General features: G+C 33.9%; 2 protein-coding genes across 2 annotated transcripts in view; both read right to left on the reverse strand.

The window, feature by feature from the left end:
- Positions 1 to 8838, reverse strand: part of LOC107037758 — a 32810-nt gene extending 23972 nt beyond the window's left edge. The window contains exons 1-2 of the mRNA XM_015256488.1: positions 8588 to 8838; positions 677 to 1382 (exon numbers count right to left, since the gene is read on the reverse strand). Of these exons, the coding sequence (XP_015111974.1) occupies positions 677 to 1382 (706 nt within the window). The 5' untranslated portion in view covers positions 8588 to 8838. The remainder of the gene's footprint in view (positions 1 to 676; positions 1383 to 8587) is intronic.
- A 4550-nt stretch (positions 8839 to 13388) lies between these two features.
- The window catches only part of LOC114841189 (glutamate receptor 1-like), a 13808-nt gene continuing 7091 nt past the window's right edge, over positions 13389 to 20105 (reverse strand). The window contains exons 3-8 of the mRNA XM_029126080.1: positions 19613 to 19939; positions 17969 to 18131; positions 17694 to 17902; positions 15549 to 15638; positions 13756 to 13916; positions 13389 to 13675 (exon numbers count right to left, since the gene is read on the reverse strand). Coding sequence (XP_028981913.1) covers positions 13426 to 13675; positions 13756 to 13916; positions 15549 to 15638; positions 17694 to 17902; positions 17969 to 18131; positions 19613 to 19939 — 1200 coding nt within the window. The 3' untranslated portion in view covers positions 13389 to 13425. The remainder of the gene's footprint in view (positions 13676 to 13755; positions 13917 to 15548; positions 15639 to 17693; positions 17903 to 17968; positions 18132 to 19612; positions 19940 to 20105) is intronic.

Genomic DNA, 20105 nt, shown 5'->3' on the forward strand with positions numbered 1-20105 from the left:
TGAAGAATCAAGTAAAACAGTGGAAAAACTTGGTAAATTCATATTTATTATGGAATTCCTATAGAAAATTTCGTAATAGAAAAAGTTGCATGGAAAGATGAAATTCTACTGATTTTCTCTATAAAACAGTTTCTAAACCTGTGTATGCAATAACAGAAAGATTTCATAATCAATTTCTACTCGAACTTTATAAGAATTCTCATGAAGTTCTATTAGAATTCCATTTGTTTTCTGCGCCAATTCTACAGAAGATTATGCAAGTCTGTAGATTCAGATTTTTCTATAGAAATTCTTGAGCGTAAATTTCCAAGTTTTTTCCCTCGAATCCCAATTCGTTCCTCATAACAAAACTAGAACAAAAAAAAGAAGAATCATGCTCAAAAATTTCTATAGAAAAATGAAAATTGAAATAAGTCATATAAAAAAAAAACAATGTCTATAGACTTTCCTCAATAAACAAATATCTATTTAAAACGCAGGGGGAGTTGTATAAAGTTCAATAGAATTGACGCAAAAAAATAAAATTTTTCAATAGAATTCCCATAAGAACTCGAATAGAAATGAAAAAAATCCATTAAACTTTTCCATACGTGCATTCATGTCGAAGTAATCTTGGCACGTTGATAAAGATTGTACACCAAATTTAATCCACACCCAGTATATTGAATAAACTGACCTTTCCGATTATCCGTGGACTCACTCTCCGACTCGCTGTCACAATACTTGGCCATTCCCCCGTCAAAATCATCTCGCAATTGTTTCAATTGTCGGTCAGACTCTTGCAGAAGGCCTTCAAGAATATCGGGTTTAGGAGAAAGAAGATCCCCACCTCTTTTGTCATCATCAAACGCCTTCGGAGGTGTAATACGACCGAGTTGACTCAGCCTGTGTCTTCTAGGAGGCGTTTGCAGTCCCACGGGCTCCAAAGGTCTCAATTTCTTAGTTTCATAACCACTTGTTGGGAGAAGTCGCGATGATAATGCACTCGTTGCCCTCTCATCGTGATATTTAATACTCTCGTAATGCGACTTGGCGGAGGGCTTGCTTCGGAGGCGCTCCAGGTCCCTGAGATTCGCTAGCATCGAGTTCATCGGAGGCCTGTAGCTCGATATCACTTTCTTCTCGATCCTCTCCGGTTGATCGATTTTTTTGCTCGTCAGGCCTGCGTTGAGCGGTCTTGTGACGACACTCGAACGAATCTCACTGATGTTTCGGAGCTTTGGAGGACCTAAGGACAGTTTATTCGGGGCTTGATGGGTCGGAGGTGGCCTCCAACCCTTTGAAGGGACGTCCCCTCTGCCGCTGGAACGGAGTGGCGTCATTCGCACTAATTTTGGCGCATCTCGGGGGTCGTCGGTCTGCAAGTGGCCGCGATAAACCATCTGAACAAATTGGAATGGAAATGATTAACAGCGTCCTGAATTTTTTTAGCAACTTCAGAGAAGTGGTTTATTTGAATTGAGTTAATGGGTGTATTCAAATGAATTGGGTCTTATTTATAGCTAATAATCAATAGTTTTTGCTTCTGAATGGAAGCATTGTATTTGTGAAATTCGAAGTTTGCTATTTTTTGTATCGGGATCACCAATTTTGGCGTCAGAAGTTCGAATATGTTGTTGAAAAAATTTATTTTGAAACCAATATTCAGGGAAAGGTTAAAAATTTTAACGTTGGGACAAAGTTGGTGACCAATGTAGGGGTAATGTTGGCTGCCAACGTTGGAACAATGTTTACCGCCAACGTTGAGGCAATGTTGACTAGCAATGTCGGGGTAATGTTGGGGTACTGTCGACTACCAACATTGAGGCAATGTTGACTAGCAATGTCGGGGTAATGTTGGGGTACTGTCGACTACCAACATTGATGCAATGTTGACTAGCAATGTCGGGGTAATGTTGGGGTACTGTCGACTACCAACATTGAGGCAATGTTGACTAGCAATGTCGGGGTAATGTTGGGGTACTGTCGACTACCAACATTGATGCAATGTTGACTAGCAATGTCGGGGTAATGTTGGGGTACTGTCGACTACCAACATTGAGGCAATGTTGACTAGCAATGTCGGGGTAATGTTGGGGTACTGTCGACTACCAACATTGATGCAATGTTGACTAGCAATGTCGGGGTAATGTTGGGGTACTGTCGACTACCAACATTGAGGCAATGTTGACTAGCAATGTCGGGGTAATGTTGGGGTACTGTCGACTACCAACATTGATGCAATGTTGACTAGCAATGTCGGGGTAATGTTGGGGTACTGTCGACTACCAACATTGAGGCAATGTTGACTAGCAATGTCGGGGTAATGTTGGGGTACTGTCGACTACCAACATTGAGGCAATGTTGACTAGCAATGTCGGGGTAATGTTGGGGTACTGTCGACTACCAACATTGAGGCAATGTTGGGGTAATGTTGGCTGCCAACTTTGAGGTAGTGTTGTTTACCAACGTTGAGGAAACGTTGAGGCAATATTGGCCGCCAACGTTGGGACAATGTTGGATTCAATGAATCATTGAATCAAATTTGAAATACATCGTCATATAAATTCCATTCAGAAGCAAATTGATAATTTATTAGTAAAAATATATTGACCATGCTGTGACGAAAGCAATTTCCCACTTGTTTTAATCGAAATAAATTTTTTTTTATTTAATACTAAATAAATGTTTCCGTAATCAACATAAAGACTTTTAGTTATGAATGAATTAATCATTCTATGTAATCAAAACATTTTCATTGGAATGAAGACACGATTTTACCAATTTTCAATAAAAAATTGTTTAAATGAATAGAGAAATTCCAAATAGAGGGTTTCATTCGATCTCGCACGATTTCAAGCCATTGCATTGAGAATTCAAACGATCGGAAATAATTCTAAAAAATTTGAAAAACTCAATCTATCGCAATATATGAAAAAAGAATTTAAAAAATTGACTGACAATTTATGACTATCCTTGACATAAATAGTAAATGAATAGGAAAAATCAGACAGACAAAAAATCCAGATGTATGACTATGATAATAATATAATTTTTTTTAAATTGAGACATCGACTGACACTTTTTCTCGACACGTATGCCCTCATTAAAATTTCCTGGCGATTCTAACCCTATCAAAATATTCTGACGAATGCGAAAAGATATTGCGGAAGAGTTCGTAAAAATTTTAGAGTACTTCTAGGATTCTATCAAGTTTCTCAGATTTCTCTCGAGATTTCAGGGATTGAAATATATTAATCATGTAAAACTAACTGTTCTTATAATCTGGAAAAAACTTTACGCATGAAATTATGTAAAAAAACCCGCCGACGAAATGTATCCCCAGCGCCTGACCTCAACACATGTTATTCCAAATGACAAATTCTTAATCTACCAATGAATCACCCACAGATAAAAATTGTTTTTCTCTGTGCCGGGGTGTGGAAGCAGCGCTATTGTCATTATTCCTAAAATCATTCAGCACGTACAGAAAATTTTCATAGAAAATCCAAGCAAATTCGCTAGAAAATTCTGGTGGACTTCTATTGAACTTTCTATTATTTTTTCGCAGATTTTATCGAAAAATTCTGCAGCTTATCTGCGCGTTTTTTAATAAAAATGTTCAATGGTAAATATTCCATAGGAAGAATCAATGGAATTTGATATATCTATACAATTTATTCTATTGAGACTTTTTCTATAAAAATTCTTCAGCTCAAATTTCCTTAGTTTTTTTGTTTGATTTTTTTTTTCTAATGAAAAGAGAAAAAGATGGAGTAGAAAAAAGTTGGATACTTCATGTCACGGAATTCCTATAGAAAAGGTTTCAATAGAAAAATTTGTATATAACGATGAAATTCTACTGATTGTTTCTATAAACTGTTTTTATTGGAAACTTGCAATTTAAAAAACACCTGTAAAGCTGCAGAATTCTTCAATAGAATCACTTGTAATACCACAAGAGCTTCAAAATTATCGGATATTTTCCGATAGGTTCGTTGCAAACAAACGAAGGAGTCAAGTTTTTCAGGTTAAAAAATCACGAGTGGGAAAGCACGAGTGATTTTTTCTGAAAAACTTGACGACTTCGTTTGTATGCAGGGAACCTTGAGGAAAATGCCCGATTAATTTTGAAGCTCGTGTGGTATTCGGGGAATTATTTTTCGAATCCAAATGTCGGGCGATATCATTGGACCATGAGACGAAATTCACAATTGAGAAACGAAAATTGTATAATTAACACAACGACAATTGAATTCAATCTGTCAGTTTGACGAGGGGTTAATTCGACTGCATGATGTTTTGTTTTTTATATAGCAACTACCAGAGAAAATTATGAAAAAAATATCAGTTGAAAACTCTGTAGCTTGTACCACGTGATGTCGAATGGGCTAATTATATTGCCCGATATTTGGGTTAGAAAAATAATCAATGGAAATTTTTTCAATATTCGATAGAATTTTTCAATCCAACTTATTTTGTTGAGATATTTTCTATAGAAATGATTATTTTGCTAAGGAAAAGAGAAGAATAATATAGTGGAGAAATAATGTAGAAGAATTTTCATAGAAAATATCTCAATAGAAAAATTTGTATAGAAAGATGACTTTTCTATAGAATCGGCTAGATCATTCTACGATTTTTCTTTCGTGCGTGATGTTAGCTTCATCGTTTAAATCGTGACGAAGTTCGTTGTTTCAGAGTCAAACCGAAAATATCCAAGCAGTCAATAATTTCCTAATTACCCCAATTGAATCCCCTGAATCTGAAATTACCCGAACTCATTGCATAACACAGAGCGAAAAATAAAAAATGTTATGTACTCTCGAGCGAATCGGTATATACATAAATCCCCGTAGATCTACAGATACTAAAATCGATGGTACCGGAATGATAAACCTGTACTTTCACTCGGCGAAAATGAAAAATTCAATGTGCAAGCCACAGCTCTCCTACATTGTAAATGATTTTTTCTTCAAGGAGTAACAGAGTGCTGCTAATTTTCAAAAATTTTGACTACATTTCCTGCCGAAAGTTATCTATATTTTTACAAATCGAAGCACATTAATACGTATGATTTAATTTAATAGAAAAACTTGGCGAATTCGCTGGAAAATTCGATTGGAATTCTATTGGGATTCTATTAAAATTCTAGGGAATTCTCGTTAAAATTTGAATTGCTGTTTGCGCTGCACTGTTAACAATTTTTGTCTGAATTTTCCGGCACACTTTTTGGAAATTTTTATCGAATTTAATTACCACTGAAATTTCAAGAAATTTCGTCATTGAAAATTCAGAATTTTCTGGAAAAATTAAAGGAAACTGTCAATTTCAGTTCCATTTTTCCCTGAAAATGAATAGAAAACCAGAAAATTTCGGTAAATATATTCTTGACTTTTCGGGACAGTGACACTGAATGCGATTTAGGGGGGAAAAAAATCATGAAATTTCAGATTACACTGAAAATTGAAATAAATTAAGGAATTCTCGTCTTTATGCTGCTTAAAATTCTGGAATTTTACTAAATTTTTGGTGAAACCTGAAATTTCATGATTTTTTAAATGGTACTCAACAACAACAAATGGTACTTTGGACAACATTTTGACCACATTCACACACGCATACATCATGTTTTCATAGAGATAGAATAATTCATTTATTCCAAACGAGATTCGTTAACTGTTAACGAATGGTAGAGTTGAATATGACCAAATGAATATTCGTTAATAGTTAACGAATGGTTCACTTGAATAGCGAAAGTCAAGTCAAACAAGGCTCCTCAAATATACATTCGTTAACTATTAACGAATGAACATTTGGTGGGACCGAATAGACCCTAACCTCCAACCAAAATCCATTCGTTAACAATAACTAATCCGTTCTATCAGTGCAAAAACATATCCGGATGATTCTAGGGATTATGAATCGTCGACAAATCATGGAAATTCCAGTTTTTATTTTCGGGGTAATTACAATGACTTCCTCCCTTAGGATCGGGAAGTTGAAAATCTCAAGAGAAAAATTCAAACAGAAAAATCGAAATCTATTGACTGTTTCCTGTCAAATATCTCATAGAATCTACGCAAAAAACGGATCGAATTTTAAGGAGAATTCCCTAGAATTTTAATAGAATGCCCACAGACTTTCTCGAGATTTCAATAGAATTTTCTAGCGAATTCGCTAAGGTTCTCTATTAAATTTTTTCATACGTGAATCTCCAGGAGGTGATGATGAAGATCAATGGGTTTTGGACTCGAAAAATATTAATAGTTTTGATCAGGAAATCTGTTTGAAAATTTCGAGGAAACGATGGCCTTCTGTTACCCCTTAAAACTGAATATTTTCCACTGTCACACCACTAAAAGGCCTTCGTGACCTCGATATTAATATACACTTTTATGTCGCTTTGCTCAGTTCGATCGCGCTTTTCGGGCCCAATGACATAAAATATTGTATGTCACACGGCAATAAAAGTATTATCTGACGAATGCGACTTCATAATCCGAGCCGACACGTACGAAAAAATTTAATAGAAAAACCTATCGAATTCGTTAGAAAATTCTATTATATTTCTATTAAACTTTCTATTAGTTTTTGGCTGATTCTCTTGACATGTTCAATAGAAAAAATTCAATAGAAAAAGTCAACAGTATTCGATTTTTCTATATAACTAATTCTTTTCATATATTTTTTATAGAATTTGCTCGACTCAAATTTTCTAAGTTTTTTTCATTCCATTTTTCTTTTCTTCTTATCAAGAAAATCAAACATCAATAAAAAAAAGAAAATCAAACGAAAAAACTTAGAAAATTTGAGCCGAGGAAATTCTATAAAAAATATCTCAATAGAATAAGTTATACAAAAAAATTGAATTCTATTGACTTTTTTTATTGAACATTTTAATAGAATCGGCCAAAAACTAATAGCACAGTTCAATAGAAATTCAATAGAATTTTCTAACTAATTCGATAAGTTTTTCTATTTAATTTTTTCGTCCGTGGAAGGCGAGGATTATAATTACATGAGTACATGTTTATTCCTGATGACATAACGTACTATTATTCGCCTGCTATTGGATTGCTACTGAACGTCTATTGAAAATTCTTTTAGATTTGGCGGATTTTATTGCACATTTCTGCAGTTTTACTGCGCGCTTTGTAAATAAAAATTATTCAATAGAAATCATTCTAGAGAAAAAATCAGTAGAATTTCATCTTTTTACAAATGTTTCTCTTGGGAGATTTTCTATAGGAGTTTCTTGATGTGAAGTGTCTGAGTACATTTCACTCTATTTTTTTTGTTTTTCATGAAAAAATCAGGCATAAAATCTTGGAAAATTTGAGCCGCCGAATTTCTATAGAAACTATGTTAATAGAATAAGTTGCATAGAAATATGGAATTCTATTGATTTTTTCTATAAAATACTTTCCATGGAACATTTTCAATGAAAAAAGTTATAGATGAGCTACAGGATTTTTCAATGGAATCAGCCAAAATTGTCGAGAAATTCCAACCAGTGTTCGAACCAGACCGGTAATCGAACTAATTGGTACTTTTTCTATAAAATAAATTAGTAGAAGGTAGAGATGCCTCGCATTATACATGAAAAATAAAATTATGACATTTCCAAATGATATTGTGATGATTGAAAATTTCTAAGTTACCTTATTACCAGCGGAAAAAACAGTTTTCCGCATATTCCCATTACAGAATACGCATTTCGATTACTGGGTTTTCACACATTTTCAGCTTTTTGTATTCATATCATTAATTGTATCATCAATTAATATCCATAATATTTTTTTCTATTATCTATGGAGATGTACAGAGGAGTTATAATTATTTTTAAATCAATTTTCGATTTGGTTATATTTTTAAATCTACGTCAAAAATAACTGACCTTATTCCTTCGAACACTGGACGATTCACCCTATTAAAATTATAGGGAATTCTCGTTAATTAAACTCAGGTCCTAGTCTATTATACTGAATACTTATTGATATCGATTCTTGATTCCAACCAACTTCTGACAGCCCTGTGTTCAACTCTGGCTAAATCCTGGATAAACCCTGATTAAACTCCGGCTATACACTGATTAAACCTTGATTAAACCCGGGCTGAAAACGAATTCGAGTCTTGAGAGGATCAGAATGTAGAATCATTTGACAGAACGAAATAATACCTAAAATTTTAATGACATTTAAATTGCTGACAATACCATAACATGAAAAAATAGAAGAAGAGAATAGTGAAATAAGAATTGTAAAAAAAAGAAGCCATTCGGAAGCAAATTGCTAATTTATTAGCAACAATTACTGTACTTATTTATAAAAAAAATGTCAGTGTCCATTTGTTTCTATAAGTCCTGATGTTAGCTGCGTCTCTGAATTTTGACGTATCCTCCCAGCTATTTACTCATCACCTTCACCCGAAGCATTTGTATCACTTTATAAATAAACATTAGAAAAAAGAGAGTTTCAATCCCCCAAATGAAAATTCATGGCGCTCTTTAGGTGGTAATTCCGGGAAAAGGCGTGTGGGACGCGAGAGACATTACGACAGAAGTGGGAAGGGTTTTACGGATATGTTAATGCTGGTTGGCACTCACCGTTGAAAGCCAATTGAGAATTCAGAGATCGCAGGACGTCAAGCGAACAGAAACAGATAACGTCGACACCTTCCTAATAGTGCACGATGTAAAATCCCATTTAAGTATCCACTATTCACAAATGCTCATTCGACCCCGACAACTCATGGGACTGACGATTTGTCAAAAGCGTTGAATAAAGTCTTGAGATGGTGTTGTTCGACTGATGGCGCGATGTCTACTGACTCCAGAGGTACACTGTAACGCAGTGTAACGTAACAAGGTAGAGGCGATAGAGGAATAGCAACGCGTGAACAGCAAGCAGTGTGAAGTAATGCGGTATCTACGATATAGCATACAGGATATCTGCCTACTCACTACACCTCTTCTTTGATTGGGCATAACGCAATTCCACAGGTGTGCAGGGAGGAGACAGTACCGAGTTGCAGCGGAATCCGTTGGTTTGACGGACGGATCTGCCCGGTCATTAACTATTCTGCGACTGTTACTGTGTGTCAATCGACATGTCGAGGGGTTTTGGAAGCGGCGGACGGAGATGTCGAGGCGCATTAAAGACATCTTCGGAATTATCTTCAATGTTCTGTCAAGGTCACGTGACATTAATGATGCTGATGGATCATGTAATGAAAAAATTTCATGAATAATTTTCATAGCAAAACAGCAAATTTCCTGCACTGTGAAAAATTTTTGTCTGAATTTTCCGTGCCAAATTCCAGAAATTTTTATCGTGTTCAAGCTCCACTGACATTTCAAAAAATTTTGTCATTGAAAAATGAAATATTCCATTGATTTTCTGTTCAAATGATCTGGAAATCAATAACATACTTGATTTTCAGGTCAATTATTCTGTGAAAATTCAGAAAAATCAGGAAAACTCCGGGAAAAATTGAAAATTCATATCATGTTTTCCGCAATTCCGATTCAATGCCACTCTCATGAGATTTACTATAATATCTTCCATGAAATTTCAAAAAATTTCTAATAGTTTGCACGGTTAAACATTCCGTGAAATTTCAGTCACAGCATCATTTGAATTTTCGATGTGAGTTTGCGCTCAATTTCAAATGAAAACGTTCACAATATTTCTCATTCATCTTGTAAATTCAAGAAATTAACTGATTTGTCAGTGAAGAGTCTTTGTCGTTGTTAAAAATTTCACGCTTCTTCAAAACAGCGAATTCGCTACACGGTGATTTCAAGCGTCACGCCAGGTGATTTTATAATTTCCAATGATTTCATTAATTCGAAATCAGTGATTTCAGAAAAATAAAGTTGATAAATAGTAGAGGTGGAGCAAGCGAGTTGTCAAATTATGAAAATCAAAACTGGCAATAATAACTGGCAAATAATAACGAATTCGTTTGATTCCACTCCGCCAATCTTGAGCTAATGACGATGAAAAGCGGTCCATTTTACTATGGCATTGAGTACGGCATTTTATTATCATCGTTGGCAGACGTGTCAATTTCAAAGAAACGAATTACTTGCACGGTCCGCACTACGCCAGTGTGATTTCGGCGATTTCATTGATTTCAGACGATTTCATGATTTCGGAGATGATTTCGGAGAGCTAAAATCATTTGATTTCAGTCATCTTGGTGATTTCGGAGTGAGTCAACCCTCGGTTCTATATCTCAGGAACCGTTGGGCCGATTGCGCCCATCAAAAATACCAACCTTTATTATTAGGGAAGGGTGTCCCTGTACCGCTCAGCGGGTAATACCGCTCACCCGATTTTCTCCACAACCATCAACTTGAAAATTTCTTTCTGTTCCTGATCATGAAAAATTTGATGATAGGATGTGAAAAAACACGTAACGAAGGTTTGAGGTCTTTACAGTGCAAAATTTGTGGACTTGTAATTAAGGTTTTTGATAGTTTCAAACGCTGAATTCTCATATTAAACTGTGGTTATTCGATTCGTGGTACGTTCAGGCGCAATTTGAGACCAATTCGAACTAAAAACTCCACTCATGTCAATAATTATCAACAATTTTGTTGACGCCGAGTGGAGCCGGTAATACCGCTCATAGGATCGGCCACGTAGTTGCTCGACAGCACTCGAGTACAGGTTAGATTGTGGCGCGAGCAATACACGCAAAACCCTATGAGCAGTATTGAAATCGTGCCGAGCGGTATTACCCGACGGCGGGTAGTACCGCTCAATAGGCTCTCTCTTTTATTTTCGATCAATTTTGTGGATTCTAAGGAGAATTAGGCGTCTACACTTCGAGAATAACGAGTTCAATAGTTAAAGAAGTCTCACAAATACGTTTTTTATACTCAAGTTGAAATATAAAATATAAAACTGGCATTTCCCCTTAGGTGGGCGGTACAGGCACACCCTCCCCTATAAGAGCTAGAACCATACTAAATTTCGACTTTCTATCTCCTTTTTTTCTCAAGTTATCGTGCGTACAAAATTTTTCATGAAAAAAGGAAAAACGACAATATCTCTAAACTGTGTATTAAAGAGTTTATATATTCTGATTGGCTTCCATAGAGGCCATCGAGACGAGTATTTTGAAAACAAAATTTGAAGTCGGTGCAGTAGTTTTTCAGATATTGAGGGAAAGCGAAATTTAAACAAGTTATTACATCTCAGGAACAACTGGATCGATTGGGCGGAAACGGCGCACCAAAGTTGAGCAATAATAGCTCCAATGAACCAAAATTTCAGATTTTTATCAGCAAATTTCACCGTATTTATATTGAATAATCTAAAAATTAATCACCAAAAACCCAAATTGTCGGATACACACACATACAGACATGACCCTAAAAATCTCATTTCTTCACGTTTCATAACATGCTAGACCATTTGCAATCAAAATTAGAAAATTGAAAAGTCGGTCAAAAACAAGGCTTCCATTCGGAAGCAAAAAAAATGAAATAAATGCACTCACAAAAAAAATGAAAATAAAATGAAACCAAAACAAAAATATATATAACGAAAAAAAAGTTCGTACGAATTTATTCATTCAATCTGACTTGTTCATTCTCAATCCGTGAAGATGAGGAATTTTAATGTCATAGTAATAACACGGACACACCTTTCTCCAGAGTCATCAGCTCGTCAAACAGCCTGAACATCCAATTGTCCCGGAGAAACTCGTCAATCAACGGTTAAAATAGTCTTCCCCGAAGGACTGCTCATTGCGAAAGGTCGTAAATCACTGAATATTAGGCACTAATTTCATGGAGTCGATGAATTCGTATTAGAATTTATCGAGCCAAAACCAATCGGTCTGACAACACACGCGTGTGGGCTGCGTTTAGACAGGTTTAGAGATCGGCTAATCATCAAGGTCGACTGCCTGCAGATTGCAACAAAAAAAGAAGAGGGGAAAACACTCTTTAGTGTCGCTATTCACGATACCATAAATGGTTCGATGCTTGACTTGCACGTGTGCTATGTGGTTTTATAAGTCTTCACGGTTTGATAACATGTGTTTGGGGTGAATATTTTGTGGTGCGTTGGGTGGAGATGTTACAGTGGACGAGGCAAGATTCTTAATGAAACGCTCTTAGTACTCGGAGGTCGTTTCCGCTTTCCAACGGAAGTTGAAACCAAGCGTGCTCAATCATATCCGTTATTAGGGTGCAGTGAACCTCTCCAAAAATAATGACTCTGGGGATTGAGTCAAAACAAATATATTGGGAAGATCAAAGGTGTGGGATTTTTGGTGGAGGCACGCATGAAAATATTTTATTGAGAAAATTAACGCTTTTTACAAGAAATTCTACTCAATTTCTGTTGGAGTCTGTAACAATTCTGGTGGAGTTCTAAAGAATTGAAGAATTATATACTTTTTTGCTCCAATTCTATTAAAAGTATTTTTTATAGAAAAACGCCTGGAGATATTGATTTTTCTATAGAACTCATTCTGTTGAAATTTTGCCTATAAAAATTCTTGAGCACGAATTATCGAAATTTATTTCACTTGGATTTTGCTTTATTTTTTTTATATTATTTTACTTTGGAAAATGATAAAATAAAAACTAAACAGTACTTATTACTAATAGCTTTTTATTTAATAATATAAGTAGATGTCTGAAAACGGACACTTTTGACTTTTTTTAAAATGTTAATGAGGGGTTGAAATGTTGATAAAATTTAATAATTTTCAATACAAAGAACAATTCTTTCCCTTTGTGGCGAGCCTAAACTGAGCTCAATTGATAAATTTGTTTCTGAGTTATGAATCATTTTAAAAGAATCTAGTGTCCATTTTACCCCACCCTCCCCTATAAATTTTGTTGGTTAAAAATGAATTTATCAACATTTCTTAGAGTTCGGGTAGAAATTGTATTCTAATTCTGTAACAATTCTATTGGAGTTTTAAAAAATTCTATTGAAGAATTATATATTTTTTCGCTTGGATTCCACTTAACTTTTTAAATATTAAACATTATTTTCTTGCGGCACTCGGTTTTTTTTGTTGCATGTTTTCATACGTTAGGGAATAACAAAATTTGAAAGAAGCGTGTTATCTTCGAAATGAAAACAAAATTTTATTTTAAATCCAGAATAAAGCTTTCATTCTGACTTGTTCATTAAACTTGTTTTTTGTTTTCATTTACATTCACATAAAATGAATAGTTATTTTCATATTAACAAATAAAATAAATAAATAAATGAATGTTTAAATAAATAATAACTGTTCCATTATTCCGAATAAAAACTTTATTAGTTAAAAATGAATTTTATGCACATATAATAGTTCTTCATTTGGATCAAATAAATCATTCATTTAATTAAAAAACAATTTTTTTTGAAAGTACAGCTGTCTTCAGAATGAAAAAAAAAATATTTTTCCATGAAATCAGTAGAAACTTCAATACTGGAAATTCTGTCCATTCAATCGTCTCTTTTTCCGTTTGAACAATTTGTCACTGATGGGCGGAAAAATGATTTCGACGAGAAAGATACAGAAGGCGACGAAGAAGCCAATAATTAAAACAAATAGAATTGGTGCGATGCCCCCCAGTCCAACAGGCAGAAGAGCACCCTCACTCGTGTCTTCTTGCTGAATGTACTTGTGCTGCAGTCGCATCAGCATTCCATTGTCTTTGAATCGCTGGATGCTTGAATAAATTGCGTTTCAGTGAATAATCATCCCACTTAAATCTCGGGAATTTGCATTCTCAGATTGGATTCAACTCACTGATAATTAACGATTCCCATGTATTCACTGTGACGAGACATGATCATGCCTAGGGTCTCGATTTTTCCGGTTTTTATGGATACAATGTCACAGGGTAAATTTTTGTTGAGGGTTCTCTTCAGTGCTTCGTTTGTGTAAAACGCCACTTTCCTAGTGCAGACCTGTGAACATTAATTCAGAATGTACATCTTTCACTGAGAGACCTCGGAACACGTACAGAAAAATTCAATTGAAAAACTTAATGAATTCGCTGGAAATTCTACTGGATTTTTATTGAATTTTTCATTAATTTTTGACCGATTCTATTGAAGAATTTCACTTTTTTTTTTAAAGAAATGTTCGATGGAGAGTATTCTATAGAAAGAATCAAGTGAATTCGATTCTGCGAGGCAATTTATTCTATCGAAGTATTTCCCATAGAAATGCCTCGGCTCAAGATTCTTAATTTTTTTATTAAATTTTTTTTAATGAAAATAAAATAAAAATAGAGTGGAAAAACCTTGGAAAATTCATATCGAGGAATTCCTACAGAAAATGCGTCAATATAATAATTTGTATAGAAAAATGAAATTCCACAGTTTTTTTCTATAGAAAAATTTTTCCTAGAAATTTTTATAAAAAGAAAATTGCTAGAAAATTGTATTGGATCTCTGTTGAACTTTTTATTAGTTTTTGGCTGATTTTATAGAAAAATTCCGCAGCACATCTGCGCGTTTTTAAAGTAGAAATGTTTAATGATCAATATTTCATAAATAAAACCAATAAAATTCTATTTTTCAATACTTCTTATTCTATTGAGATATTTTCTATCGAAATGCCTCAGTATAAATTTTCTAAGATTTTTTGTTTAATTTTTTTAATGAAAAGCGAAGAAAATAGAGTGGAAAAAACTTGCAAAATTCATGTCGATAAATTCCTGTAGTAAATGTCTCAATAGAAAAATTTGTATAGAAAGATAAAGTTTCTATTGGTAATTTTTTATTGAAAAAAAAAATAACAGAATTTTCTATTGAGATCGCTAGATTTTTCTATAAAATTTTTTCGTTCGTGAAGTGAAAAAAAAGCTACTGAAATATGGGAAAGACATTGCGCCATGAATTTTCAGAGGAAAAGAGACTGAAAAATTTAAGAGAAGGCTTAAAAAAATTGTTCCTTTTATAGAAATGGAGTGAAGCGAGTTGAGGGTGATCGAAAGAGGATAAATAATTCTAAAAAATGTTCTAAAGTACGAGGTGGAGGCGCCTCCATCTTTAAAGCACTTTAAGGGCAGAGGAATTAGCAAGATGGCGGCGCCCACACCTGTCTACTACGTCGTATTTTTAAACATCCTTTAACATATTTATCTTCTCCACATCACCTTCAACTCGATTGATCCAATTCACAGAAAAAAAAACAATTTTTTAAGCTAAACTTCAGATTTTTTCCTTTCTCTTTGACCGAGGATTCCTGCCGCAATGATTTCTCCACATTTCAGTTTTTTTTACTACCGCGGCCTCTTAGTGCAAATTGCTTGCACTCGGGCATTATCGTAAAATTCATTTCTAGAAAAAAATGAAAATTGCGACGGTAAATTCTAGGGATATCATGAGCATCTGCAAGATAATGCCGTTAGGATTTCACATGTGCTGTTGTTAATAGATGAATGAAAGCGAGTGAGCTTGTACATCGGAATTATTTCATTTTCCACAGAATACGCCTCTTTAAAGATTTCCTCATTGATTTAGTAGTTTCTAAGTCGTGGTTTTTGATTAAAAAAATAGAAGAAGTGTTATGGGGTCTAGTGGAGGAAATACCTGCTGTAAGCCTCCTAGGATAGTTTGAGGTAGTGAGTGACTTGGTTTCATCAGGGACATCATCTTCTTCATAATTGTTTCATTAGACATCTATGAAATATGCATGGATATTAATAGAATCGAGTTGACAAAATTTCAACGAGTCTGAAATTTAGTAAAAAAATTTAAAAATGACAAATTTTGTCAACTCGGGACTAGTGAATAGGAAAAATTATGAATAAAAAAGGACCAAGAAATTGTGTATGAAAAAACTCAATAGAAAAACCCAGAACTTTCTCTAAGAAAATCTATAGAATTTTTTCTGGAACTCGATGAGAGTTCTATTGAAAAATTCGATTTGTTTTTTTGCCAATTCTATTAAAAATTATGCAACTTTTCCCTGCGTTTTAATTAGATATTTGTCTGTAAAAAAAGTCTATAGGTGTTGATTGTTCTATAGAACTCATTCCGTTAGGAATTTTTTATTTTTTCTATACTAGAAAAGGAACGCGCTCTTCGCGCCCGCGTACTTAAGCTACTGGTTCATTGTATTTTTTATCCTTTAATTTATTTTTGAAAATAATAAAAGTAACAATAAACAATCAAAGGATCATATAATTTAATGTCACGTTTCTACCATGACTTTTTACAGCTAGACTTATATTATTTCACACTAAATGATTGCTTCATGTCACAAGAGAGTTAAATTATTCCGTAAAGAATCCAGAACAGAACCCACTCATTAGTTAATCTTTGCTGAAGATCCTTGATTATACAAATCTTTCTTCATCTTTTTAAAAGAAGATATTTTTCAATTTTCAATTTCTTATTTTATTTTTATTAGGCCTCTTAATAAAAAGTTTTTTTTTTTAATTTTTTGTCTTATTTTTTCAGAAAATATCTTTTTAAAAAGGAATATAAAACCAAGATTTGTATAATCCAGGATCTTAAGCAAAGATTATCCTTGTTCCTAGGCTTAAGGTTATCCCTGGCGAAATAGATTGCTGACAAAAAAGGTGTCACAAATTTTTTAATAGAGGAAGAATTCTTGGGTAAGAATTTTCAGTTTTTTTGTCTTATATTTTATTGTGAAAAGCAAATAAAAATGCAGTGTAAAAAACTTACGCCTAAGAATTTCTATAGAATAATAAAAATCTATAGACTTTGTCTATCAAATATCTCTTAACTAAATGACGCGCTACAGTTGCATAACCTTCTATAGAATTGGCGCATAAAAATAGAATTCTAATCGGACTTCATAAGAATTCTTATAGGTTTCAATAGAAATTCAATATGAAAGATTTCAATTTCTATTAATATTTCGTGTTCTATTGGAATTCTATTGAAAATTATGCGACTTTCCCGCTCGTTTTTAAATAGATATTTCCTTATACGACAAAATCTATACAAGTCGATTTTTCTATCGAACTCATTCTGTTCAGATTTTTCCTTGGACTTTAGTATGAAAACAAATAAAAATACAGCGAAAAACCCAAAAAAATTTACGCTAAAATAGCCAGAAAAATTGGCACAAAAAATTGGATTCCAACAGAACTTCAATGGATTCTTACAGAATTCCAACAGAACTATGTTTAAATCATTTTTATTTTAATTCAGTAGAATTTTTCAGAAAAAGCGACTCGATGTTTCTGTTAATTTTTTCATACGTGGCGCATTGCATTTTCGAATGGTATGAAAAAATTTAATGGAAAAACCTAGCGAATTTACTAGACAAATCTACGGTATTTCTATTGAACCCTTTATTAGTTTTTGGCCGATTCTATTGAAGTATTAGTATTCTATAAAAGAAGTATTCAATCTAAGTATTCTATAGATAAAGTGAATATAATCCAATTTTTCTGTACAACTTATTCTATCAAGATATTTTCTATGGAATTTCCTCGGCGCAAATTTTCCAAATTTTTTTTTGTTTGATTTTCTTGTCTCGATTAAAAAAAGAAAAATAGGATGAAAAAGACAGAAAATTTGAGCCAAGGAAAATTATTTTTCTATAGAATATTTTCCATTGAACATTTCCACAGAATCAGTCAAAAACGAATAGATATTTCAATAGAAATTCAATCGAATTGTCTAGCGAATTCTCTAGTTTTTGCTATTAAATTTTTTCACGCGTATTAAAAATGCATTTTGCTAAAATGTGATTACCTTGAACATGTCATAATCAGCGCTGTCCTGAAGGACAATCAATTTATAACGACCGTCATTAGCAAATTCCTCCATTGAATTGAATGGCAAATAAATCGAAGCCACAGTGAGGAAACTAGTTAGCGACGCGGAATACGCAGCTGACACGACCAACGCAGATATGAATATTGAGACATACAAAATTCTCAAGGCCGTTTCATCCGGGAATTCTATCCAACAATATTTCCATGTTAATTATTGTTGAGACCGAAAATCCATCGAATTTTCTCTATTACCTGACAATCCTTGTTGGCAGTAAATTCCCCAAACGTACAAATAATGTTCAATGGCCATGGAAAACGCGTGTCTCCTCTTCTTCGTGTATTTTATGACAGTCAAAACAATCGGCGTGACGATAATTGAGCCGATAATGAGAGCCCAGACATCCGCTTTGAACGCCTGCAGATGAATTACCAATTTTCAAATCATGCAAATGACAGAATACATTTATCAAATCCGAGGGATATTAATGTAGCATGAATAAACTGCAGTTGAGTCGTTGAGTATAACGAGAAAAAATGAAAGAACCAAAATGATTCATCATTGACAATTTATCCCATGAATTCTAATTTTGATGAGTCTAAGAAATTGATCCATCATATTCTCACTTCAATTATTTTTTAGAACAATAGTCTCTAGTTCGACTAGGGTATTTCGACATAATACGCCATTTCGGGTACGCAGAAACATAAATTATGTATTACAAAATCCGGACACCGAGGATAATTTTCATAATGGGCATAGGATTTTTATTTATTTTTTATGATTTGTCGAGATTTTTTACTAGATTTCAATCTTCTCCCTGACCTCGAAAAGTTCATTTTCCCATAAGACTGTTATTTTTGTACTTCTAGATTAATTCATACTAGATGGTGCCTTTTCAGGATGAAAATATCTCATATCGAGGAAAATTTATTAACAAATATTTTGTCCCCAAGTTACGAGATTGTTATCATATCATTATTATTGTTTCATTTAAGGGTTCATTTCTTGTCTGTGATTATTAGACAGCCGAAACGAAAAATTACTATCCCTTGTTTCGCATAACACAAATATTTTTCGGGAGCAAAATACATATGGGAGTATTGAATAAAGAAGGAAGTAGTACTAGAAATTACATTTCTTGAGTTTACAGAAGATGTCATTTTTTTTAACTACTAAATCTATTTTTGCGACAACAATTTTTCATTCCGGCGCACTCTCTGCATGTTTAGCACAAAAAATCCTTTTTTGAAAAGGAAACAGTTTTTTTTTTTCAAAAAAGGTATTTTAAAATAGTTTTTCAAAAAACTATTTTCTTGGCACAAGGAAGAATTGTTTGAGAACTTTGTCGTTTTTCTCTCAGTGTAGACTGCCGATTGAGCACAATCTCACCCAGAATGTTTCTATTCATATGAACTTTCGTTTAGAATTTATTTCCAATTTAAATCTTCAAAATTCAAATTATTTTTGTGCTACGTTAAAGGAGTATGAATAACCTGCACTTGAATCGAGTGTAACGAGAAAAAAATAAATTCAAAAGACGAAAAAACAATTATTCATCATTGATAATGTTTCCCGTGAATTCTAACTTTGACGAGTGTAAGAAATTGATCCATCAAATTCTTTCTTCAATTATTTTTTAAAACAATAGTCGCTCGTTCGACTAGGGTGTTTCGCCATAACACGCCATTTCGGACACGTAAACATAAATTATTCATTATAAAAGCCACTGACACTCATTATAGTTTTCATATTGGGCATAGGATTTTTATTTATTTTTTATGATTTTGCCAGATTTTTTACTAGATTTCCATCTTTTCCGTGACCTATAAAAGCTCATTTTCTCGTAAGACTAATCTTCAAAATTCAAGTTATGTTTATACTACTTTAATGAGTACCCCAAAGTAGGCATTCCACTGTAATCGAGCGCCGTCGAGTTTTTTGACGTAGAGTCGACAGTCGCCAATCGCAATGGGAATTGTAAAATCAACCACGTTTATTCGTTCATGACTCAGAGTGAATTCAGAAGCACCCATATCAGCCTCGTGCTGGACAATTCGACCGATTACACCTGTCCACTTTGAGGTTTTCGGATCGTAGCTTCCGTAGTAAGGCTCCTTGATGAGGGCTGATATGGTGAAGTTCATTGTTAGAGATAGTTCCTTCAGAATTTCCCCGAGATATCCGTCGAGCTCACCATTTTTCTCCCAGATGTAACTCGAACCCTGACATATGTATAATGCGTGATTTAAGGTCACCAATTGATATTTGCTTTCCGAATGTAAGCTTTGTCATCATTTCAGTAGCGAAGTGGTCAAACGGTTTAAGTCAATTTAGTTTTTAGTTCAGTTTTCCAGAAATATTTCCGAATTTAAGGGAGATAGCGAAATT

This window comes from Diachasma alloeum, unplaced genomic scaffold (assembly GCF_001412515.2).
Source record: "Diachasma alloeum isolate Michigan unplaced genomic scaffold, Dall2.0 Dall_scaffold_00269, whole genome shotgun sequence".
Classification (NCBI taxonomy): Eukaryota; Metazoa; Arthropoda; class Insecta; order Hymenoptera; family Braconidae; genus Diachasma; species Diachasma alloeum.